This window comes from Trematomus bernacchii, unplaced genomic scaffold, assembly GCF_902827165.1.
Source record: "Trematomus bernacchii unplaced genomic scaffold, fTreBer1.1, whole genome shotgun sequence".
Taxonomy (NCBI): domain Eukaryota; kingdom Metazoa; phylum Chordata; class Actinopteri; order Perciformes; family Nototheniidae; genus Trematomus; species Trematomus bernacchii.
The window spans coordinates 86,533-113,696 of record NW_022987681.1 but is presented as its reverse complement, the minus strand read 5'-3'; the positions used below and the strand labels follow the sequence as shown (position 1 = coordinate 113,696).

Below are 27,164 nucleotides of genomic sequence, written 5' to 3'. Positions count from 1 at the left end.
ATTTATTGTTTTCACCCCATAGGAATCAATAATACATGTATACTGATTGCAACATCCCCAGGATCTTCTCCAGCACCGAATCCCCCAGATGAAGGGAAATAATATATCATGACAGTGCAGCTGGTCCAAAATGCGGCTGCACGCCTTCTTACTGGAAAGAGACGTTATGACCACATCACACCCGTTTTGGCAGACCTTCATTGGCTTCCTGTCAGTGACAGGATCCAGTTCAAGTACTTACTTGTTGTTTTTAAATCATTGCATGGACTGGCACCACATTACCTGTCTGAGTTGTTGCACCGCCATGCTCCAGCTAGAGCATTGCGATCAGCTCAGCAAAATATGTTGGTGGTTCCTCGGTGCAGGAAAAAAACCCGAGGTGACAGGGCTTTCAGTGTTGCAGCTCCCAGACTGTGGAACAGCCTCCCAGTACATATCCGGACTGCTGAGTCTATTTAACTTTTTAAATCTCAGCTAAAAACTCACCTCTTTGCACTGGCTTTTAATACTAGTTGAACATTACATTTTTACATTTGTATGTGTTTTTTAAAATATTTTTCTAGTTATTGTGCTTTTTATCATGTTTTTAATTATTGTTTTATTATTGTACTTCCATTGTGTTATTTAATATGTATTGCCTGTACAGCACTTTGGTCAACTGAAGGTTGTTTTAAATGTGCTATATAAATAAAAAAAGATTGAGATTGAGATTGAGATTGAGATTGAGATTGAGATTGAGATTGAGATTGAAATATTATAATGGAGTTTTTGCACTTCGGCCAAAGTATTCAGGTGTATGCTGTTTTTGACACAAAGATGCATTACATCTACAAACAGAGTATACAATGCGAGCACATGATACACTTTTGGTATTTGTTTCATTTCTTCGGTAATGTTACAGAATCTTTCGGAAAATGAAGATTCCAGCACCACTTTAAATGCTTCGTTTACAATCGTTTCCCAATGACCCGGAATAGTACTGCCAGAATGAACGATATCCAAAATGTCTTCTAGTTTACAAACTTCAGCCGTTCTGTTTACACGGGGATCACTATTCATTCTGTTTTCAATCGTCATCAACAACACACTTATTAAACAGGTATTGACTGCATTCTGATAAATATATACAGATTGTTTTTCATAGTAGTTACCCATTTTTATTTTACTTTAAAGAAAAGTCAAAGTATCGAAAAAAAAAAAAACCCTGGCTTCAATCAACCGCTGTTTATTAGTCTTCTTCTTCTCCATCCAGCTCGGCATGGATCTTTTTAAGTCTCTCCTTGAGGCGTCTGCAGTTTTTGAGATTGTGCAGAAAAGCCTCCGAAGCGCCTTGGATCCTCCATTCAACCGTGCAAATGTTTTTATCATTAAGACTCTGGTCAATCGCAGTAATAAAGTCGGCGAGCCAAAGTCTTTTCATTAACGCGCTGTAATTGTTTCTGAAGAAATATTCTGGAATGTCATTCAGACAATCGTGTTGCCTCTGGCCGGGGTGACTGACTCGGCATCCATTGCAGATTTTTTCTCTGTACCGATGCAGCACCCTCCCCAGAATATCAACCAACTCCGATTTCACTATGTTCAAAAACAGAGACGTCTTGGCCCCAAGGAGTAACATCAGCAGCAGTAGTACTGCAAGATTTGGGTGTCCACAATGGTGGTGACGATAGTAGTCCAGGAGTTTGTTCCTGGCTGCAACTCGCGGGGGGAGACTTGGTTTTTCTCAGATCCCTGGCTAGTTTTCAACGGTCGTCTTAGTGGGGTCCTTCGTTTTAGATGATTTGCTGAGTGGGGGTGGACTTATTGCGTTGAGTGGTGGAGTCATCTGTAGAATTGAGAGTTTTTAGAAAGTTCTTTAAGCTTTGTAGCTTTTTCATCTATCATTTCCAACCAAGCATCAAGAGGTCAAATTTAAGAATAAGTAATAGTTTGTCACGATTTTACGGAAAAAGTCAAAGTATAGTTTGTCAGAAAAAATATATATATGGAAAAGTCATTGTGTATGTTGAAAAACAAAAAAAAGAAACTCAATTCATTACAAATTAATGAATATTTTACCAAGTTATAAAGTTTTGCATCCATTAAAGTGTAACTGTAAGTATCTTTGTAGGAGAAAAAACTAAAATAATTTAAGTTATTTCCTGCCTTTAAGAGTCACAGTCACAGTCTTAAAGAAAATCTGTTCAGAAAAAGTACTTAACTTTCTACCAGTTGTAAAGTTGTCATACATAAAACTGTATCCAAAAAGTAAGTGAAAGACAACGGGAGAGAAAATAAAAGTGTTAAAATCACCAACTTCCCTTTTAGAGTCACAGTCTTTAAGAAAATACATTTGTTACAAAATAATTGACATTCTACCAGTTGTCAAATGTTCCTACATAAAAGTGTATCAAAAAAAGTATCTTGGTAGCTGAAAATAACTAAAATATCAGAGAAAACCTACATTGTTTAACTGAACAAGTGTTTTTAAAAAAAACAGGGTATTAAAGAAACCCCCATTCCTTACAAAGTACTTCATATTATACCCTTTTGTTAAGTGTTGCATACATCAAAGTGTATCTAAAAGTATCTTGGTAACACAAGAAAAGAGAAAAAAGTCAAAATCGGCCTTGTGTCAGTAAATAAGTGTTAAAAATCACAAACTTGCCTTTTAGAGAAACAGTCTTTAAGAAAAAATCTAATCAGACAATGTACTTCATTTTCTAGTTTTAAGGTTTTGCATACCTCAAAGTGTGTCTAAAAGTATCTTGGCAAGAGAAAAAAGCCAAAATCTGTCTAGTGTCAGTAAATAAGTGTTAAAATCACAAACTTGCTTTTTAGAGTCACAGTCTTTAAGAAAATAAATGTGTTACAAAGTGATTGACATTCTACCAGTTGTAAAGTGTTGCATCCATTAAAGTGTAACTATAAGTATCTTGGTAGCAGAAAAAAAAGTAAAAATCAGTAAAGTCATCAAAAAACGACATTGTTTAACTGGATTGTCTTACTTAAATCAAAAAGCTGCCATTAAGAGTCACATTCTTAAAATAACATCTATTTAGACAAAGTATTTGATTTTTCTAGTTTTAACTTTTTGCATACCTCAAAGTGTATCTAAAAGTATCTTGGCAAGAGAAAAAAGCCTAAATCTGCCTAGTGTCAGTAGAAAAGTGTTAAAATCACAAACTTGCCTTTTAGGCCCAGGCTCCACGGGAACGCATACGGCAAAACGCATCGGAGTAACGCAAACGCAAAAAAGCTTCCGTCCACACGCAATATACACCGGATAGTGTCTGCCCACACGAGACAGCTCCGTTTAGATCCAACCGCTGGAAAAGCTGCAGTACATATGCCGAGCCTGTACGTGGCGCTGTAACTTCCTCCACAAAAGCAGCAACATCCTCCACAAAAGCAGAGAAGAAGCATGGTTGTCATGGCTGCACTTCTGTTTCTTCTCCGCGGTGGGGGCCGAGGGAACCGGGCAGAGTTTTTCGCCGGTCAATGTGTGTTAAAGTTTAAATCTTCCGGACAAAATGATAAAAGTGCCGGTCAAAGGTCTTCTTTGTTATTTATTGAGCTTTAAAACAAATGAATAACGACTCTATATAATGATATATAATAATAAAATATACGGAGCCTCTCTTTCTCCTCTCTTCTCACAGCGTCAGTGTCTGTCTCATGCAGCAGCTGATCTAGTAATGATGACTCGACAGTCAAAATAAACATATTTATAACTAGTTTAGGTAGTTTGAGAGGTAATTAAAATAGCTAAGGGTGATGATCTGACTTGAAGTGTGTGTTTTGCTCCCGCTGCATCACAGCTGGAGGAGCTGCGTGTCTCCGTCCTGTCAGATTAGACTTCACTCGCGTTTATGTCCATATCGAGATAAAGATAAATAATCTGAATTCAGTGTGCAGTGTACTTTTGCGGGGGTGAGCAGCAGAGGCGGGGAGAGGCGGGGCTATTGCGTCGTCATTATCAGAAAAGGATGACCGTATAGGCTACCCACACGGCCCCGTTGGACCCCCCAGAGCGCTCCGTTCCCAGATCTATCCACCTTTGGACCCGTTGTTGTTTGCAGGGTCCGTTTCTACCGTTCCGTTACGGCGTCGTGTGGCAAAAAGGGCTATACGCAAGAGAAATATGCGGATACAACCCGTTTTCGTTCCCGTGGAGCCTAGGCCTTAAGGCCCTGACACACCAGGCCGTATTCGGCCGTCTTGCGTTGTCTGGCGACAACGGGTTCCTTGTCGCCCAAAGTCAATTTGGTGTGTCCGAACCCTCGGCCGTGACACGCCTTATTTGGCCTTTCACGTTCGACACCCGGCCGATTCAACATGTTGAATCGGCCAAAATACGGCCACAAGCTATCGGGCCAAGAAACCACTCTGATCAGCTGTTCAGCTAGCAAATGAGAAGCGAAACGGAAGTGAGGGACGTAAACAAACGATTAAAAAAGGCACAGGACAGCAGCTAAACCCCAGCAGGTGATACTTAAAGACATCAAACATAGCCCTTAAATGTCCTCTCTTACCTCCCACACATAGCAGGGACATCTCTGATATTGGCGGGAGCGTCCCCGGCTGTCCTCTGCTGAGAGCTCCGTGATTTGTTTGGTCAAGTCCGGTTTTTCATCTCATCGTAAATTTAGCAAGAAGTGGCCATTATTACATTGCTGACTCAATAAACGACACACCCGCCAGAACACTGCGATCATCAGATGCAGCTCTATTAACTGTGATTGTATAGTATGTCTGCACTTTATGTGCTCATTTCATCATTCATGTATTTTTATATTCTAAAACATGTTTTCGATGGACGAGAGTGAAAATGGAACGCACACGCTATTTGTTTGTTTATATCAGTCTGTTCTTCTTCTCTGTCTTCCGGTTGTTGCCTCTTTTGAATGACGAATACACACTACCGCCGCCTGCTGGTAAGGAGAGTTATTGCCACTCACGCATGCGCAGTTCGTACGTGCTCGGCTGAAGTCTTTGCGGTGATTTCCAGTGCGACACACGGCCAAGACGCAGGAGAACTCGTCGATGGAACTGTCGGTGTCGGTGTCGGCGAGTTCTCTGGTGACTGCCTGGTGTCTCAGGGCCTTTAGAGTCACAGTCTTTAAGAAAATAAATGTGTTACATCAAAAGGCTAGTTAGATTAGACAACAAAAGGATCGACTACAGGGGGGAATATCACACCTGCACGTGATAACACCTCCCCTCACCCCAAATACTATGACCAAGTATACCTGTATTCACCCTCTGACCTAAAAAGCTAAATCTGCCTAGTGTCAGTAAAAAAGTGTTAAATCACAAACTCTCCATTTAGAGTTTGATTCTTTAAGAAACTCAATTCATTACAAATTAGGGAATATTTTACCAAGTTATAAAGTTTTGCATCCATTAAAGTGTAACTAAAAGTATCTTTGTAGGAGAAAAAACAAAAATGATTTAAGTTATTTCCAGAAAACTGGATTGTCTTACTAAAATGCCCTTAAGAGTCACAGTAGTAAAGCATCTAAAAACATATATTTAAAAAGTAATGTTAGTCAAGTCAAGTTATCAAAACTGCATTGTTAGGTTTCAAAAACAATGCAGCATTTTATTTATTTGTTTGTCCTGCTTTTACAACATACAGTATAAGCACTCCTATGTTGTTGTTGTAGTACTTTACCGTATCTGTAGCTATTAATATGATTGCTCATATTTCAAGCCATATTATTCCTGACCCCTTATTTTGGATCAGTTTTCATCAACCAGCCACCATTCAAAACCGCATACATACATCTGTTTTTCCCCCTCACAACACGCCTTTTCAGAATTTTAAAAACCCTAAATCTAATTTAGAGAGGACTAATAAAAGTAGTAGGTGACTTTTTTATAGATCAAGGCTAATTAGATTGACAACAAAGGGTCTGAGAGTCTCACAGTCTTGTCCTCACAACAGTGTAAAATACATTTGATGCAGCAGTGAGCCAGAGTCATTGCAGTTCATTATGTGTTTGAATATATCAAAATGTTCTAAGAAATGTTTTAAAGCACCCAGGACTCTCCTTTTTGCCAAGACATGACTTAATACACGATACAAGTTTTAAAGCTTTGCCTGGAAGTAGCAGATTAAGTGATTTAATGGTGGAGCAGGATTGTTAAGAAACCCAATTCCTTACAAAGTACTTTATATTCTACCAAGAAAACGAATTCCTTACAAAGTACTATTCTATCAGTTGTAAAGTGTTGCACACTTCAAAGTGTATCTAAAAGTATCTTAGTAACACAAACAAAAGCAAGGAAGAAAAAAGCAAAAATCAGTAAAGTCATCTAACAAAACATATATTTAAAAAAGTAATGTTAGTCAAGTGAAGTTATCAAAACTGCATTGTTTCATCGAAACAGTGTTAAAATCACAAACTCTCCAGTTAGAGTTTGATTCTTTAAGAATCTCAATTCATTACAAATTAATGAATATTTTACCAAGTTATAAAGTTTTGCATCCATTAAAGTGTAACTATAAGTATCTTTGTAGGAGAAAAAACAAAAATAATTTAAGTTATTTCCAGAAAACTGGATTGTCTTACTAAAATCCCCAAGTGCCTTTAAGAGTCACAGTCTTAAAGAAAATCTGTTCGTCTTAGTGGGGGTCCTTAGTTTTGGATGATTTGCTGATTGGGGTGGGACTTATTGCGTTGAGTGTCTGTATATTCAAAAATATAATGGAAAAAGGAGAGAAAAAACAAATATCACAGTATGTTGAAAAATGTGAAAAAAGTAATGTTGTGTTAAAGTAATGTTGTGTTAAAATAACTTATTGCGTTGAGTGTCTGTATATTCAAAAATATAATGGAAAAAGGAGAGAAAAAACAAATATCACAGTATGTTGAAAAATATGAAAAAAGTAATGTTGTGTTAAAATAACATGAAAGAAATCAAAAGTAAAGCATCTAAAAACATATATTTAAAAAAAGTAATGTTAGTCAAGTAATTCATTACAAATGAATGAATATTTTACCAAGTTATAAAGTTTTCCATACATAAACGTGTATCTTACAGTTCCTTTGTGAGAGAATTACGCACAAATCTGTCATATCAAAACATTCTATTGCAGTATTTTATCTGTTTTATGTGCTCTATATGTATATATATATATATATATATATATATATATATATTTGTTGCACTGTTGGAGGAGCCTGTGACCTATGTTTTTCATTGACATATCTACACTGTAGCTAATGGGCATATGCCATAAAGCCTTGAAACTTGAAAACTTAAAATGATCAGCAACTGCATTGTCTCACTGAAAACAGCTCTAAAGAAAACCCAATTCCATACAAAGTACTTAACTTTCTACCAGTTGTAAAGTGTTGCTCACTTCAAAAGTGTATCTAAAAAGTATCTTAGTAACAAAAACAAAAGCAAAAAGCATTAATGTTAACAACGCCTCAAAGGGCGGACTCCTGAGTTCCGTAATGTCCCCCTACCATGGCTCTTGGACTATTTACATCATCCAGGGCTCAACACCAGTAAATACACCTCTCTTTATCCGCTCTCCAAGACTCCAAGGGCGGACTCCTGAGTTCCTTAATATCCCCCTAACATGGCACTTAGACTATTTACATCATCTAGGGAAGCACACCAGTAAATCTTCCTTATAGTTAATAAAGTAATTAAACAATAAAAAGACAAGATCAAGGGGTCATTAAGATCTTTAAATTATTATTACCCTCTTCAAAGAGACTTCGTTGTAGTTAAAGTAATTAAACATTAGTTCACAAGCCATACAACTTAAGAGAACATCCAGTTCACAAGCCATACATTTTCAAAAGAACATCCTTAGTTAACAACAACTTCATAGGGGCTTTTCAAGTTGTGTGAAGTAATTAAACATTACAATTACAATATCAGGGGGTCATTAACATATTTTTTAATTAGTATTACCCTCTTTTCAAAAAGAGAGTCCCTTGTAGTTAGTAAAGTAATTAAACATTAGTTCACAAGCCTTACAACTTAAGAGAACATCCATAGTTAACACAAATCATATTAAAAACTAATCTAATTTTGTAGGTGACTTAGTGAATGAGAATTAATGGCTGATAGCAAAATCAGGAGGTGACCGGCTGGGGGAGGGGAGGGGTGGGAGGGGTGGGAGGGGGTGTGAGGGGAGACAGTCTCACACATCCAGACTCCATTTTTCATGAAGAGCCTCAGACGGAGGGTCTGAACCCGGCACAGATACTGCACCCGTTTCTTGACTGGCGCTCCCGACTGTCACAGGCGTCTCGCTGATTAAACCCATATTGATGCGTCTCTTTGCCATTTTCGTTTTTGAAAGTTTAGGTGACTTGGTGAGTGGAAATGACTGGCTTTTTATCTAGTTTGCACGGATTTCTTTTTTACCTAACTCCACCCCTCACTATCTTCTGACATCACAGCTAAAGGAAGGGGGGTGACAGAAGAGGTGAGAGGGGGACGGGGTGGGAGGAGGACGGGGTGCGAGACAGTCTCACACAACTTCAAAGAGACTGTCTTAATACTAGTTACAAAGTCTGATCAAAGGACATACATCAAAGGGCTAATTAGATTGACATCAAAGGCTTATAACACGTCGGTATGATATCACACCTACATGTTACAACACCTCACCACCCTCGCATCAAAGGACAGACATCAAAGGGTAATTAGATTAGACAACAAAGGGCAGACATCAAAGGCTAATTAGATTAGACAACAAAGGATCTACTACAAGGGGGAATATCACACCTACATGTTACAACACCTCACCCCTCACATCAAAGGGCTAATTAGATTAGACAACAAAGGGGCAGATATCAAAGGCTAATTAGATTAGACAACAAAGGATCTACTACAAGGGGGAATATCACACCTACATGTTACAACACCTCACCCCTCACATCAAAGGATATCACACCTATCTGCGATATCACACCTACACGCGATAACACCTCGAACAAAGGGACTCATTAGCATATCAAAGGGGCTCATTAGCATAATTAGTGGGGGACATGTCACTTTTTATGCATACTAATGTGATGGAAGCGGGATCAGTATAACTACTGTCATCCGATAATTTATTCCGAACTTAAATTACTCAGACCCACTAATGAACCTAACCGAAGTTATTGAGTCTATGTAAGTTTACTGCTTTGCTCAGATCCACCAACGTCAGCAAGATCTCACCTCTATTAACTCCTGAAGAACCAGGTTCAATTAACTGCTGTTTCAATTCAGACGACCCCCTAAATCTGTTAAAGCGATCCCGAAGGATTTTGATATCAGTAATGAGGTGTGGCCCTACCTAAGTGTGAGTGTGGCAGTGTGCAATCTTACCTTTGAAGCAGGAGAGGAGAGCGCAGATGTCTTTCAAGTTGTCCCAATCCAAAAGGTGGGATCAGTTTATTTGATGAAAAATAGGTCCACACTTATACAGGGTTTTTACCTTCTCTTGTTACAACATTATAATCCTACTAAACATATCATGCTGTGATCATGTTCTAATGTGAAACCTCAATTCACAGTTTTACATTTATTACCATCATTTGTAACTTCAACTGCCCAATTCAGTTGTGACATTTAAAATCTCCCGATAGAATTTAGAGGCATTTCCTCATAAATGACCAGTGATAATAAAAAGCACATTCAAACTTTCATTCAACAAACCAGTTCACGTACACACGTATGTCCAGCATGAATTCAGAGGACCTTTCCTCACAGGTGGCAGGGTACTAACATTCAACAAACATCAATTCATTCCACTCATTTCACAAAGAAATTCACTCAGCATTCAACAAAGAAATTCGAGAGATATTTACCAAGTTTGAGAGAACCTTACAGAGAGCAAAAACCCAGCTCTGAAGCTCTCCCTCTCTAACCCAGTGTTTTAAAGCTCAACACAGGGCAGACAAACCCAAGACACACCTCCTCAGGCTTATGTAACAACAGTTCATGACCTCAAATGTACAGAACTAAAACATTATTCTCGGTTATGACAAAACCACCTTTTTGGGCCTCAGTCTATCTCCAAAAGGTCAGGAGCCCCCCTCCCTGTGTACTGCTGTGAGGGAAGAGGGAAGAAACTGCCTTCTTATCAGTGACACCTATAAACCATTATAGGCCTTACACACAACTCAACTTAACAAACCACTTGTGTTTTGTTTATACTGTAAATATAGAAAATCATAAAATATGAAGCATTTTCATTGTGGGTTATACAAGAATATAATTGATTATATTTGATTATAACTAACTTTCGTTTTAATTATTCAACCTGATATGGAGATCTCAACAAATGCCAAACTAAGATGAAGGTAAACCAAAGCATGAATCAGATAGCTGCTCTCCAAACAGATCCTCAGCAGAGAGAGAGACTCTGGCCTTTCACTCCTCAGGTGCCGGCGGCCAGGTGCCCTCAGTCAGTGCTGATAGGGAGGAAGGGAGATCGTTAAAGGGCCATACACACATACACACACACACACACACACACACACACACACACACACACACACACACACACACACACACACACACACACACACACCAGGAGAGAGTAAAGCAGGGGTCTTCACAGTATTGTGTTTTTGGCAATGAGGCTTCAGTTGTGAGGAGTCAACACAAGACCCTTCCTCAGGGTGTGCCAAATTGCGGGCATCTGCATTGTTGGACCACAACTCGGACCACAGCTCGGACCACAGCTCGGACCACATCTCAAAACAGCCTGTTTCCCGGCTACTTCCTTGTTCACGCGGCGGAGTATGACTTCAATGTCTTCCTTCCTAAATAAATATGATGGGTAGAAAAACATGTTATCACATGATGGTCACATTAAGTCGAGGGTAAAATATATGTTAACGATTTTATCATCAGATTTAGATCTACAAAACCTTTTGGATATTTCAATAACTATATAATTAATGTAGAGTCTGACATTCACCTCTGACAGCCCTTTATTAGCTGGTTACAGACAGATTGGATGAACCAGCTCCCCACCTCTTGGTTTCTTATAGAAAAATAATCTTCAACAGTGGAACAATGAACTAGAAAATCTGCTTCCTGAGGGATGAATTTCGAGGGAGAGCCATCAGCCTGCTGTGTCGAGTCAGAGTCATCAGCCTGCAGATCATCTGATACCACCATAGGATGTATCTGCCGCCCCTGGCAGGCCTGGATCAGGAACACTTTGGGCTTGGCAGTGAGGGGAGATTGAGGAGTTGCCATGAAGGTTCTCGTTATTTGTTTGATAGGGAGGGACTTCCAATCAGTCCCCGATACAACACCCTTGTCTCCGTGACTGAGAAGACAGCAGATGAAGGCATCGCCATGCTGAGGAGCCTCTCGAAGATCGGTGAATCTGCTTCCAGTCCACTCCTGGACCTGGACCTTGAACTCCTGCAGCTGAGAAAGGTCGCACTGAGAAGCAAAGCATTTCAGCGTTCGCTCCATCTGGTCCTTGGTTTGGTCTTTACACATCAGCACTCTGAACCCCAGCCAGCTGAACACCTCTGCCAAGCTTTCTGCAGTGAAATAAAACCTAGTTAGGTTTCAACAGGCAACACCGGGATGATAATATACATCTGTCAACTCTGTAACGTACCAGCATCTTTATCGGTTCCATATCTCACGTTACCACCAACAAAATGTTTGTTGTTTATGATCAGGCAGAGGCCGGTGGGCTGGCTCTTCCACTCGTACTGCTGGTCCTGAAAACAACAGAAACTATTTCACACAAACACAACATGATGAAACTGGAATGGATTAGGTCTGGGCTGTGTGGACACAATCTAATATATTTACACTTTAAGGTTTTTGATGAGGAATAATAGCTATGTGGATATCATTGCTAAATAGTGCTGCAGATCATTACATATGTTAATAAATAGTCCAAAAGTGGAAGCAAGTACTCAAAACAAACTCCTTTGAGTTGACTCTTTTGAAAAAGCCTGCTTGCCACTCCAAAGATGGAGGCAATGTTCAAGACGGTCACCAATGATGGAAATGTCCTTTTTTTGCCATTAAATCACTTTCACTTGCTCAATCATGGATCTTGGTGTCAAATCATACATTTAATAACAACGTAGAAACAAAATTCAGACGTCAAGAATGACTCAGAAGTTGTCTAAGCCATAACATTTAAATAATCTGCCAATAGAAAACTGGGTAGCCAACATGCAGTGCAGCTGTAGGTGGTGCAGGTATGTTGGGGTGTAGGAGTGTAGTACTGTAGAGGGACACTGGGGACATCATGGTGTTCAGTGTTGGTAGCTTGCTAACATAGAAGACTCTCATCAGTATCAGTGTGCTTTCTAATACGCCCCACATTGTAACGTTCTGTGTTTAAAGGACAGAACGTAGCTCTGAAGAACTTTCTAAATTGTGAATTTGGCTGTAATTCAAAACAAACATCACAGAATTTGGTCGAGTGGTGAAAATGTTAAAAATACTGTTTACTTGGATGGAAATGACGGCCATCTTGGAAATTGGACGCATTTATTTCAAAATGTAAGTTAATACAGGATAATAAGGATGTTAAAGGTGTCTTTTTTACAAAGGCTAACTAAAAACCCTGACGCAAGCATTTTAACATGAAGTGTGCTTTCTCAATATTAGGTTATCTCACCTCCTCTCCGCTTTCTGGCTGATTATCTGTGGGAATAAGAGGGAAATAGAAGGACACTTTACAAACGTAACATTTTAAAATGTCAACCTCACAGTAACACACATTTGGCATGCGTATTAGTCATTTGTATGCATGTTAACGTACCGGTGTTCTCCAGTATGTTCTCCAGCTCAGGGTAAGTCTCCTGGATCTCCTCATCAGTTTGCAGGAGGTTCAGGAAGAATTGGCAGGCCGGCTCTCCTTTGTTCATGATCGTATTCACCAACCACCCAACCTGGCCCTCTGCATCTAGTTTGTCGATGCTTCTCAGTTTGTTGTACTCACGTGCAGTCATCAACTTCTTTTCATAAGCTTTGATGAGGATTAGCGTGTGGTCTGCACCCAAAGTTTCCACAATGGATGTCTTATTACTTCTCAAAATGTCGTAGGCTGCCATGCTGAATCTGACAGGGAGAAAAACAACACGCATAGTAAATATATTGGTCTATTTTTTTTCATCATAATCTGGCACCAAAAATAAAATATCATTTTTTAATTTACTCACGAGTTAAAAGCAACAATAAAAGCAGCAACACCCTTCAGAATGAATGCATATCGCTTTAAAGTGTAGTTTAACTCTCTAGATTGAATCCATGCTAACCTGCTATCAGCTAACTTTCAGAACTACTTCCTACGATAATGGCATTAAGTGACGTTGCTAAAGTTAGCCACTTTATCAAAGTCGACCACGTGTTTCAGAGCACTGCTATCTCTGTCCTGCCAAGCCACCGGGCTCCATTCAGGCCAGACCGAACAAAACCACACAATGTACCAAACTCCACCCAAATATCTGAGTATTTAAGGAAAACATGGGTATAATGACAAATAAACTTTGATTTAAAACAATAATAATTCATAATAAGCTGTTGTGGTTAATGCTGGTGAGTTCGGCATTTATTCCATCCACTATTAAGCCCTGTATTTAGCATAAATAGACAACCTGTGCGGCGCGCTCAACCTCCATGTCTCTCACGAGCACACAGGTTCCAAACTCCACTCAACTTACTGTATATTTAACAAAAACGTGGATATTTATCAAGATATGTGTTGATTCCAGACAGGTTAGTTCATAATAAGCTGCTTTGGTTACTTCTGATGAATTCGACATATCATTTATCCACTATTAAACATGTATTTTGAATAAATTGCTAAATAAACGTCCCTCTAAAGAGGCGGGAAAACAGCAGTAGTGGGAATACAAGTTGTATAAATATGAATATACTAACAGGTATGTGTGATGTGTGTACACCGAGTAAAAGGTGTGATCCCGTAGATTCCTGTACTCATGCTATTGAGTGTGTGTTTTCATGTAAACATCTACAGCAGGGCTTCTCAAACTCCGGACCAAGGTCCGGATCCGGACCGAACTGCAAATCAATCCGGACCGAACCCTGTGTCCCATTATAAAAAATAAAAATAAATTTAATTTAAAATTTAAAAATTCTGATTGTGATAAATTACAGGTGGGGTAAGTAAGTTTGAGAAACCGGCTCGAGATACACTTTTTGTTATATTCCATGGAATGCTCTTAACATCCCGATAGCAATGAATATCTGAAGTGCTTTGACAAAAAAATCCCTAAATAAATATCATCTGTGGAAGCTGTAGTACTGTAAAAAGCACGACCAATCATCTGAGCCGGCCCGGCTAAAATAACTGGATGGCCTACCTGCCTGTCAGCCTTCCATCTGTGCACAAACTTATCTCGTGCCCTCATTGGTCATGTGCACGTTCGTGTGTGTTGGAGGAGGGGCTCTGTGAGGAAGTGGCAGATTTTCTCCGGTTGTGTATTTTCAAATTCTAGCGCACTCGAGCTGGTTTCTCAAACTTACCTACCCCACCTTTAATGTACATCATTGTGTACGCGCGTCTTGTGTCTGACGCATTGTGAGAATGAACGTGCATATATATTTACTTATGTCCGCAAGTTAACCGCAAGTTTACCTTGACTTTCTTCTTTCTGCTTCTAATGGCTTTTTTGCCGAGGTTCAAGGCATTGGCTTCAGACAAACAGTGTCATTTCTCCCACTAGTTCAAGCCACCATACTGTATGTATGTATTGAATGTGTGTGTGTATACAGGGGCGCCGTTTGCCGACAGGCAAGGCAGGCAAGTGCTTGGACCAGAAGGGGCCCCCCAAAGAAGGTAGATTAAGAAGGTCCACAGCAACGACAACATGAAACACCCTTTAATTTACTGCAACGACATGTCAGGAAACCCCCTCAAGGGGGCCCCATGCATAGAGCGCCAAGAAACTGCTTCATTTCAGTTTCGTTTCTCCGCTCCGGGTGGGGTGGGTGGGGGGGGGGGACTTTACTGGCATAGAGTGGCGAAGTCCCTCCCACTTACTTCCGGGGTATGGGACCTTATTTCGGAAAAATTATGCATTGAAGTCAATGGGGAGAGAAAACTTATCTTTCGATCCCGTTTGAATTGTGCCATGAATTACACATATGATGTTTGTCAATCTTAAAAAATCATTTCCATGTCAAAAAAGTCACAGTTTGTCTTAAAACTGTTGAAATATAAGACTTTGAAAAATACGAAACTAGAAAGACTACAAATCCCAGAGTCGCGTAAGTGATGTCACAATTGAGACACTACGACACACGTATAATACCGTATATATACGATCAGCGCCATATAGATAGAATCTATCTATATGGCGCTGGCTAAGATAAGATAACTTTGTGCCTGTGTGCTTAGTACCAGGTTGTTATTATACCAGCAATGGGTCTCGCTCGTTCTTTCGCTTCCCGTCTGATGAAAGAGGAGTGTGTGGATCAAGTTAGCTACCTAGCTAGTAGCTAGCACGTTAGTTAGCATTACAGCCTTGTCATTTTTATTAGCCTTAACATGAAGTAACATTAAGTAACCCAAAATGTTAAACAGTAAGAGTAGTAGTCATATTTCGTGAACCCTTTGAAGAGTACTGTCACCGGTGTGATCATTCTATAATACACAATTTAAGCCCGGGGGAGAAATGCTAACGCTAACGCTAGCGATCTTCTCTACTTCATGCTATCTGCACAAATGGTTGACATTAAACATTAAAACGACCAGGCAGTTCAGAGAGAATCAAAGGAAGGCAGGCAGGCAGCTTTGCATGACATTCTTCAGGATGTGTTTCATTGTGGTGATAGTGAGGGTAGTCAATTGTTTTGTTGACAAGACAGTAGTGACGGCCATCTTGGTGACGTGTGTTGTTGACCAGAGATGTAGTTCTTTGAGCGTTTCACACAAACAAATGTGTTACTTCACAGTTTTACGACACATTTTTTTTTTTTTGACTTGCAAAATTATCTTTTAAATTGACAAACAACATATGTGTAATTCATGGCACAATTCAAACGGGATCGAAAGATAATCTTTCTCTCTCCATTGACTTCAATACATAATTTTTCCGAAATAAGGTCCCATGGAGGTCCACCGGAAGGGGAGGGACTTCGCCACTCTATTGATCCGGACCAGTGACCTTGTATTAAGTTCACAAGTGGACCTTTAATAAAAAAGTTTGAGTACCCCTGATCTACAGGATCATATAATGCATGTTTTTCCAATGAGGTCTGGTTTAAAGCACCGTTAACCCTCCTGTTGTGTTCGGGTCAAATCTGACCGATTTACTACTTTCATCAATACTCACTTTTTAGTTTTACATCAGACTGCATTAAGGCTTCATGATATCCTTCACAGAGACATTTGAACACACACCATTGCTTTTTTGTCGAAGGAACCGGAAGAAGCTTACTTCCAGGTTTTAGGGTGCGGCCCTGTGGCACTCTATACCAGTAGTCTGATACAATATGTATAGTTTGAAAGGGTATTAAATTAAATGTGGTGATGATTAATGGTTTTTGTGTTAATGTTAAAACAGGACCGTTCAAATTTGACCGCGAACACCAAAGTAAGTGGGGGGGGGGAAACGAAGACAACAGCACCATTAAAGAGCAAGCTTACCTGGATCAAGTCCTCCGTTAGAAAAACCTGGACCGGGCTCCTCTGGGGGTTTGTATCCGAGAATAGGAGCTGTTTTTCGGCTGCAAGAGTGTGTGTCTTCCGCTCCTCTGTTCGGAGATGTGACTCCTTTAAAACTTGACTTTGAATTAAAAGCAGACTTGAGCTGTAGGAGGAGGAGGGGGCGGGGCCTGAGCTGTGACTCACAGGAGGGGGCGGGGCCTGAGCTGTGACTCACAGGAGGGGGCGGGGCTAGCCCTCAGTGGTGACTGACAGGCAGGACTCAGTACTACACTACACATGTATAATTCATTAATTAGTCCAGGTGATGTGTTTGATGTCTTAAGATATATCAGTTCATAATACATATTAGTTGTTGTCATACCCTGGGTCTCCACTATCAGCTGCAACAAGAAAGGACATCAAATACCACAAACATAAAAATATGAATTCAAAGATTATTGTTATTTCTTTAAAAAAATCTATTTTGCATTAATATATTAAAATAAAGAAATAAAGAAAAATAATGTTCTATAAAATGTCTTGATTTGTCAGTGAACATTTTATAAAAATACGATTAATTAATTAAAATACTCACTAATAATAAGGGGTCAAAAAAACACGTGAAATGCCCCAAAAATAAGAAAATTAATTTAAAAAACGGCACTTTTTGTTTCATAAAAGAAAATAGAAAAGTCCCGTTTCTTGGATATTTAGTTAAATGAAGAAATAAAGAAAAAAGGACATTTTAGAAGTACTAATATTTAATATTAAAAGAAATGGAAAAATATTTCTTGTAAGATAAAAAATTATAATAAAAAAAAGAGCAGGAAATTAGAGGTGAAAATGTGTTGCAGGTAAAATCTATTGTTTAAAACTTTAAATTATAATAAAACATTTATTATATTTATGTCCTCTCGTTTGTCAAGCAGGGAGCGCTGTGGGGTCAAAGCTCATTACACTTATGTATTCATGAATCAATAAATAAATGTTCACCTTTTCAGGTCTTAACGAGAAAATGAACTATGATCTAAAAAATATGATCACAACCAATAACAAATAATTTAAACTGGTTTATTCTTATCTTATGTTTCCTAGTTAGCATTCTTTCTTTTTCTTTATGCATATTTTACTAATCACTCATTGGAATGATTCCTTACTTGATCTATATTAAATAGATAAAGGTGTGCTCTCTCTCTCTCTCGCTCTCTCTCTCTCCCTCCCCCTCTCTCTCTCTCTCTATCTCTCTCTCTCCCTCTCCCTCTCTCCCTTCCTCCCTATCTCTCTCTCTCTCTCTCTCTCTCTCTCACACAGAGACTGTGTGCTCCTCCGTGGCGATGACGGCTTGCGTTAAAAAATAATAATAAACATATTTGTAAAGTGGGGGGACACAAACGGGATTTCGAAAAGAGCGGAGGACATTTCCCGCCTGTCCCAGGTGGAAATTACGCCATGCGTGTGTGTGCGTCAAGTGCAATAAATATATATGCAAGTTGCAACACACAGAGTAAAGCTCTGCCCCTCATGTGCTGTATAGGCTGCATGATAGGCTGTTCAATGGGGCTGATGTGTTGTGTAGATTCTGCCAGAAGGAAAATCAGCGGGGAATTGCCACATTGCTTTTCTTCCAGACTGCAACGCTGGTCCCGCAAATCAAGCAAGAACGTGATTGGTCGATATTCATTGTGGGGGTGGGGGGAGGAGGGGTGTTAGATAGATATAGGCCCGTTCTCATTTCATCAAAACCCCCTCCTCGACTCCTCGGTTGCGGTCGAATAGTCCAAAAATCAGCTCCTAACGTCTAACCCTATCGTCTATCCCTTGACCTCTGAGTGAAAGGTCACGGGGTTAAGGGATAGTGGATAGGAGAATTTAAAAGGATTTAGGATAAGGGAATGCTCTGGTTTTTGGACAAAATTAACATGGGATCACTCCCGTCACCGGACGTACTTCGTCTCACTGGAATAGTAACGGTCATAGTGAATATAAAATCGTCCCCATGTATCCGGCCAATGACGGGAGAGTTTTGAAAGAGACAAAACACTGTTCCATACATTTAAAAACACTTAAACAATTAAACAATGTTTACCTGCCAACAAGCAGCAGTGTGCTGTCATTTCAAACATGTTACCCCACTGTTTAACACAGTTTTACCTGTGTTTTGAAGACTCTTTCCTGGGTCAATGTGTCCTCTTTCTCCCCCCCTGGGTGTGTGTGAGACAAGTGAAGTGAGTCAGCCTGCCAACAAGCAGCAGTGTGCTGTCATTTCAAACATGTTACCCCACTGTTTAACACAGTTTTACCTGTGTTTTGAAGACTCTTTCCTGGGTCAATGTGTCCTCTTTCTCCCCCCCTGGGTGTGTGTGAGACAAGTGAAGTGAGTCAGCCTGCCAACAAGCAGCAGTGTGCTGTCATTTCAAACATGTTACCCCACTGTTTAACACAGTTTTACCTGTGTTTTGAAGACTCTTTCCTGGGTCAATGTGTCCTCTTTCTCCCCCCCCTGGGTGTGTGTGAGACAAGTCAAGTGAGTCAGCCTGCCAACCAGCAGCAGTGTGCTGTCATTTCAAACATGTTACCCCACTGTTTAACACAGTTTTACCTGTGTTTTGAAGACTCTTTCCTGGGTCAATGTGTCCTCTTTCTCCCCCCCTGGGTGTGTGTGAGACAAGTGAAGTGAGTCAGCCTGCCAACCAGCAGCAGTGTGCTGTCATTTCAAACATGTTACCCCACTGTTTAACACAGTTTTACCTGTGTTTTGAAGACTCTTTCCTGGGTCAATGTGTCCTCTTTCTCCCCCCCTGGGTGTGTGTGAGACAAGTCAAGTGAGTCAGCCTGCCAACAAGCAGCAGTGTGCTGTCATTTCAAACATGTTACCCCACTGTTTAACACAGTTTTACCTGTGTTTTGAAGACTCTTTCCTGGGTCAATGTGTCCTCTTTCTCCCCCCCTGGGTGTGTGTGAGACAAGTGAAGTGAGTCAGCCTGCCAACCAGCAGCAGTGTGCTGTCATTTCAAACATGTTACCCCACTGTTTAACACACTTTTACCTGTGTTTTGAAGACTCTTTCCTGGGTCAACGTGTGCTCACCAGGGGCACGAGAATACCCTCCACAGAAGGGGTCGTGGTTCCGTGAAGAAGGCCGAATTTGGGTGCTCATAGGCAGCCTGCTGCAGAGTCATTTTCAGGCTCCTCTCCACAATTGTCCCCCTAAAATGATTTAAAATCATTATTTTTGCATTTAAATGCATTTATTCTATCATTTATATGGTTCCCCAACACAATGCACATAGTCTGGAGCTCACTGGGGTCCTGCATATAATTTAATCAGGCGTTTTAACACTTTTTTCCCATGAAAATGATTTTTAATCACTATCATGGGGCTATGAAAATAAAATTCCGGGTAATGCAGAGCACAAGTGCACCTTTTACTATTTAAATGTATTTGTATTATATATATTTGGGCTAGAAAGGTGACCTCTCTGGGTGATTTAGTCAGTTTATGGAGCTTAGCCCACAAATCCTGGATGATCCAGGCCGAATTTGGGTGCTCATAGGCGGCTTGCCAGGCGCCCCCACCCGTGGAAAGCAAAAAAAATTGAAGAAAACGCTTAATTATAACTTAAAATAATCAAAAATGAAGTTTTGAAAAATTGTCAAAAAAATGACAGAGTGCCAACGGGAGAAGGGGCCAGACTATTGGCGCTTCGGGCCGATTTTTCCCCCTTCTCCGATGGTTGGTACAACGGAGAAGGGGAAAAAGTCCCTGGGCTTCATTTCCACTTCTCTGTCAAAAAGATTCATCCATACTTTTCAAACTACCGTCTGCACGAAATCGGAAACCCAGTTTTTGGGTGCACTCAGAAAAATAACGGCTGTTGCAAATCATGGAAGAATGTATCCGCTCACCAAGCACTTTGAGTGGGCCTCATTTTGTGGCGCAAGGACCCCCCAGCCTGGTTCTCTCAATACTTAAAGTTTGACATGGAGGAATGCGAGGGCACTTTGCAGGTGACTCTACCCGATTATGAGACACTATTTTGGGGCGTATTTTTTACATTTCTCTGGTTCTCCAAATAGTTTAAGTTCGACATTTTGAGCCATGGAGGAATGCGAGGGCACTTTGCAGGTGACTCTACCCGATTTTGAGGCACTATTTTGGGGCGTATTTTTTACATTTCTCTGGTTCTCCAAATAGTTTAAGTTCGACATTTTGAGCCATGGAGGAATGCGAGGGCACTTTGCAGGTGACTCTACCCGATTTTGAGGCACTATTTTGGGGTATAATTTTTACATTTTGACCCCTTTGCCCGGTTATCACCAAAGTTGAGTTGGATGATTTCGACCATGGAGGAATGTCAGGGGAGTCCGCGGGGGACTCCTGCGGGGTCATGAGGCACTATTTTGGGGTACAATTTTTACATTTTGACCCCTTTTCCCGGTTCTCACCAAAGTTGAGTTGGATGATTTCGACCATGGAGGAATGTCAGGGGAGTCCGCGGGGGACTCCTGCGGGGTCATGAGGCACTATTTTCGGACACTTTTTTCCCATTTTCCCCCCTTTTGCCTGGTTCTTTTTATTTTTATTTTTTTTCCTGTTTTGGCCCGTTTGACCCGGTTCCTTCTGCCGGGGGCACTGCCCGGTCCCGGGTGCCCCCCCCAGGGCTCGCGTACAGCCGTTTCACCCCCCACATTGACGGATTTTGACCCCTTTGCCCGGTTCTCACCAAAGTTGAGTGTGATGATTGCTGAGTCATGATGCACTATTTTGGGGTACATTTCCCCCATTATCAACACGGACTAGAGATGTCTCGGAGATGGCTCGGAGCCCACACCCTGGTTCTATGTAACCCTGGAGGAATGTCACATGAGTCGACAGGGGACTGCTGCTGGCTAATGAAGGACTATTTTGGGGTACATTTCCCCCATTATCAACACGGACTAGAGATGTCTCGGAGATGGCTTGGAGCCCACACCCTGGTTCTATGTAACCCTGGAGGAATGTCACATGAGTCGACAGGGGACTGCTGCTGGCTAATGAAGGACTATTTTGGGGTACATTTCCCCCATTATCAACACGGACTAGAGATGTCTCGGAGATGGCTTGGAGCCCACACCCTGGTTCTATGTAACCCTGGAGGAATGTCACATGAGTCGACAGGGGACTGCTGCTGGCTAATGAAGGACTATTTTGGGGTACATTTCCCCCATTATCAACACGGACTAGAGATGTCTCGGAGATGGCTCGGAGCCCACACCCTGGTTCTATGTAACCCTGGAGGAATGTCACATGAGTCGACAGGGGACTGCTGCTGGCTAATGAAGGACTATTTTGGGGTACATTTCCCCCATTATCAACACGGACTAGAGATGTCTCGGAGATGGCTCGGAGCCCACACCCTGGTTCTATGTAACCCTGGAGGAATGTCACATGAGTCGACAGGGGACTGCTGCTGGCTAATGAAGGACTATTTTGGGGTACATTTCCCCCATTATCAACACGGACTAGAGATGTCTCGGAGATGGCTCGGAGCCCACACCCTGGTTCTATGTAACCCTGGAGGAATGTCACATGAGTCGACAGGGGACTGCTGCTGGCTAATGAAGGACTATTTTGGGGTACTTTTTTTTCATTTTCACCCAAATTTCCCTGGATGAAATATTTTTTAGTTTTTTTAGTTTTTAGCCCAGTTTTGGCCACAGCGTTGCCTGGAGGATAGGACCGAGATATGACAGACTCTCTGGCCGCCTCACAAGTCACTATTGTCGGACACTTTCTTTGCTTTACCCCGGTTCTATCACTCTTTCCTCCTTTGACCATACAACCCGTTTCCTGCTGGGGTGGTGCCTGGTTCCGGGGTACCCCAAACCCTCTCATGGTCGGGGCACCATGTATTGATGCATCGGACCCAATGTTGCCATCACCAGCCCCGCGTTGGTGCGGAAGTGGGACCATCTGACCCGGTGGTAACCCAATACTTCCCTTCGTCCATGCACCATGAATTGATGCATCGGACCCAGTGTCGCAACCACCGCTCACGCTAACGCATATAAACGGAGAACTATAACATAATTTTGATCAAAATCATTATGTGTGTTTCAGGAAGGATGTCATCTGAATGCCCGGTGTGCAGACTCTTCTATCTGGCATTGAACAAACACCTTAAGCACAAGCATGCAGTGCGGAACTTGGAGGAGAGGGGAATCCTCCTGAAAATAGCCAGTGGAAGGATAAATGTTCGGACCAAACCCTGTCCCATCGCTGGGTGTTCGTACGCTGGGAAGAGACTGGACCGTCATGTAAAACATGACCACCCTGAGTTGTCCCGACATAAGGCACATCAGGTCATGGCAAGGCTGAAGCATAGTGTGGCACTGCAGTTGCTCCATGACCTCCGTGAGACTAACCCCATCATTGGAATGGCTACATCATTGGATATAGACAATGAGGAGGAATACCCCGGGCACCCTCCACCCTTCTCCCCACATACCGAGTGTGACAACGAGGACTGCAGGCAGGTGATGCTGGAAAATGTGGCATTGAGGGCTCAGAAGGATGCCCTCAATGATGAGGTGAAGACCCTGCGCTCCAGGCTGAAAAAGGAGCTAAAACCCAGGAAGCAGAGTGCTGCTGTTCTTGAGGAAGAGGACGAATGTATACGATTTAAGGGCCTGGCAATCCCAAATACCTCCGGCATAAACACAGTAGCCTCAGGCAGCAATACCCCTGTGAAGAGCCCGGTGAAGACTGTCATGCAGTCCCCAGTAACCTCCGGTAGCGAGACCCCTGTGAGGAGCCCGGTGAAGACTGTCATGCTTGCAGTAGCCTCCGGTGGGAAGAGACCGGTCAAGAACCCTGTGAAGAGCCCAGTGAAGACTGTCATGCTTGCAGTAGCCTCCGGTGGAAAGAGACCGGTCAAGAACCCTGTGAAGAGCCCGGTGAAGACTGTCATATTACCAGTTTCCTCCGGTAGCGAGACCCCTGAGAAGAGCCCGGTGAAGACTGTCATGTTTGCAGTAGCCTCCGGTAGCGAGACCCCTGTGAAGACCCCGGTGAAGACTGTCATGTTTGCAGTAGCCTCCGGTAGCGAGACCCCTGTGAAGACCCCGGTGGAAACTGTCATGTTTGCAGTAGCCTCCGGTAGCGAGACCCCTGTGAAGACCCCGGTGGAAACTGTCATGTTTGCAGTAGCCTCCGGTAGCGAGACCCCTGTGAAGACCCCGGTGGAAACTGTCATGTTTGCAGTAGCCTCCGGTAGCGAGACCCCTGTGAAGACCCCGGTGGAAACTGTCATGTTTGCAGTAGCCTCCGGTAGCGAGACCCCTGTGAAGACCCCGGTGGAAACTGTCATGTTTGCAGTAGCCTCCGGTAGCGAGACCCCTGTATGCCGGAAGACCCGTGCCTCTAAGCTGGCTAATGACTTGCCCTCTCCCTCAAATTACTGGTCCACTGGGTGTGGACGGGGGAATACCATGCGTGAAATCACGTTGCCTAGAAGCATGGAGGCGTACCTTCAGACATACTTGGATCACTGTTTGGGTGTCGCTCCGACAGTAAAACAGAAAGACAATGTTGTGTCGAAGATCAGCCGGATAAAGAACTTCATAGTATACATGGCCCATGGTGTTAACCGCCTGTCAGACTGGCTGTTCCTAAGAAACATGAAGATGATCCGTGGCTGGAGCGAGTATATTGTAAAGCCGGGCCGGGCAGTCACAACATCAGAGTTCTTCCTGAAGAATGTGCACCAGTTCATGGGGTACATGTCTGAGTCAAAGCCCCGGGGGTGCAAGCTCACCCAGTCTGATATGACCCACATAATGAGAGAGGTGAAAGCCAACATGAAACACTTGAATAAGGCAGTCACTCTACATCAGTTTAAGGTGAAGAGGAACAAACTGGATCGTCTGCCGAGCCAGGCGGAGCTTCTCGCCGCCATGGCGGCCGCTGAGAAGCGCATCCCGGAGCTCCTCGACCTGATGGCCGGCACGCCGACCTCAACCACCCAGAAGCTTCTCTATGGCTATCTCACCCTCCATTGGAGCCTCCTGTATGGCCACCGTACGGGCGTGTACGCAAACATGAAAAACAGTGAGGTCTTAGAGGCAGCCATAAGGGGAACTGCTGAGGGCTACATCATCCATGTGCAGGATCACAAGACGGCCAAGACATATGGCGAAGCACAGCTGGCGCTTACAGTAGAGGAGTTTAGCTGGGTCATGCGGTGGATGGGGATTAAAGAGGCATTGCTGGGTCCTCAGAATGAATTCTTCCTTTTCACAAGGGGGAATCGGGCCTCCAAGAACCTGAACGCTCACTTGAAGAGGGCATGGGCTGATGCTGGGCTAGAAACAGCCGTCACCTTCACAATCCTGCGCACTGCCCTGGCTGACAATATCAAGCATCACCAAGATCCAGAAAGCCGGTCGATTCTCGCCAGGTTTATGTGTCACGACGTAACCACGGCGGACCGGTTCTACGCGAATGCGCCAGGTATAAAGGAGGCATTGAGAATCCGCTCCATGTTCAGGGCGTCATCAGATGCGGCAGCAGCTGCATCATCATCAGAAGGATGTCTACCGCTGTCAGATGGGGAGACCTCCGAAGAGGGCTGCTATAACAGTACAGCTCTATCATCTTCACCTGATGGGTCATTGGAGCGGCAGCAGCAGCGGAAGCGGAAGCGGGAGGGAAAGAGGCCAATGAAGTCGGGACCGGGGCTGGTTGACACTCCTGATGATGGGGCAGGGGCCGTGGACTCAACCTGTTTGCCCTGGTGCACCGTAAGAATTAGACGCCTAATTTGGTCCCCTGAATCCCGCTAAACATTGTGAATATGTATACCGTGTATATAATTATTATTATAATCCTGTGTATACATTTTGTAAATAGTACAATATCTCCAGGGCGCATAACTGCACTTTACAAGCCAGGAAAGGTGCCAGAATCCTGGGCATACATTTTGTTAATAGTGCAACACCTCCAGGGCGCATAACTGCACTTTAAAACGTAGGTTAAGAAATTTAGTAGTACTGTTATAGCAGCAGTAGTACGTGTAAATAGTTTATGTTTTAGCCTCTCTGTACTGTGTACTGTGTTTTTTGTTCAAATAAAATAAAAAATAAAAAAAAAACAATAACCTTGATGGTTACCAGGGGCAGAAAAAGTGCCACTTTCCATCAGCACCGGGGAGGCACTCTCCTTGGTGCTGAACCCTGTGATGAGCGCTCAAGTGTTGGCGGAGGAGGTGTAAGCCAGAGGAGGGTGAACAAAAGTTAAAGTGTTTGAACCTCCAGCCCAGAAGGGGGGGTGATGCCGTGAAGAAGGCTGAATATGGATGCTGATGGGCGGACACAGAAGCACCATAAAACCACCCCCTTGTAAGACCACCAGGGGCACGAGAATACCCTCCACAGAAGGGGGGGTGATGCCGTGAAGAAGGCCGAATATGGATGCTGATGGGCGGACACAGAAGCACCATAAAACCACCCCCTTGTAAGGTCACCAGGGGCACGAGAATACCCTCCAGCCCAGAAGGGGGGGTGATGCCGTGAAGAAGGCCGAATATGGATGCTGATGGGCGGACACAGAAGCACCATAAAACCACCCCCTTGTAAGGTCACCAGGGGCACGAGAATACCCTCCACAGAAGGGGGGGTGATGCCGTGAAGAAGGCCGAATATGGATGCTGATGGGCGGACACAGAAGCACCATAAAACCACCCCCTTGTAAGGTCACCAGGGGCACGAGGTTCTGGTGGGTGTGAATACCTGTGTTTAGTCCGTGGGGGAGTGCTTAACTGTGGGGGCCCGGGGACTCAGGGTGTGCAAGGTTATGGAGGTCCCACTGTTAGGGGGCCCATGCTGGAGGTAATTAGTCCGTCCTTGGGGCTCTGTGAGCGGGCAAAAAGAGGTGATTTCCCCCTGGTCTCTGCTGGAGGTGCAGAGTCCCACTGTTAGGGGCCCATGCTGGAGGTAATTAGTCCGTCCTTCGGGGCTCTGTGAGCGGGCAATGAGAGGTGATTTTCCCGGTCTCCGCCCTGGAGGTGTGAAATAAACAGAGTCCCCCTGTTAGGGACTGGTGCTGGAGGTCTCTAGTCCGTCCTTCGGTGCTCTGTGAGCGGGCAGAGAGAGGTGATTTCCCCCTGGTCTCTGCTGGAGGTGCAGAGTCCCACTGTTAGGGGCCCATGCTGGAGGTAATTAGTCCGTCCTTGGGGCTCTGTGAGCGGGCAGAGAGAGGTGATTTTCCCCTGGTCTCTGCTGGAGCTGTGAAAGAAACAGAGTCCCACTGTTATGGGGACATGCTGGAGGTCTCGAGTCCGTCCTTCGGTGCTCTGTGAGCGGGCAGAGAGAGGTGATTTTCCCCTGGTCTCTGCTGGAGCTGTGAAAGAAACAGAGTCCCACTGTTATGGGGACATGCTGGAGGTAATTAGTCCGTCCTTGGGGCTCTGTGAGGGGGCAGAGAGAGGTGATTTCCCCCTGGTCTCTGCTGGAGGTGCAGAGTCCCACTGTTAGGGGCCCATGCTGGAGGTAATTAGTCCGTCCTTGGGGCTCTGTGAGC

General features: G+C 43.1%; 1 protein-coding gene across 1 annotated transcript in view; it reads right to left on the bottom strand.

Annotated features, from left to right (window-relative positions):
- LOC117487659 (caspase-7-like) overlaps positions 1–27,164 on the bottom strand; it is an 80,006-nt gene that overhangs the window by 19,444 nt on the left and 33,398 nt on the right. The window contains exons 2-5 of the mRNA XM_034136296.1: positions 12,755–13,053; positions 12,611–12,636; positions 11,588–11,693; positions 10,928–11,507 (exon numbers count right to left, since the gene is read on the bottom strand). Coding sequence (XP_033992187.1) covers positions 10,928–11,507; positions 11,588–11,693; positions 12,611–12,636; positions 12,755–13,046 — 1,004 coding nt within the window. The 5' untranslated portion in view covers positions 13,047–13,053. The remainder of the gene's footprint in view (positions 1–10,927; positions 11,508–11,587; positions 11,694–12,610; positions 12,637–12,754; positions 13,054–27,164) is intronic.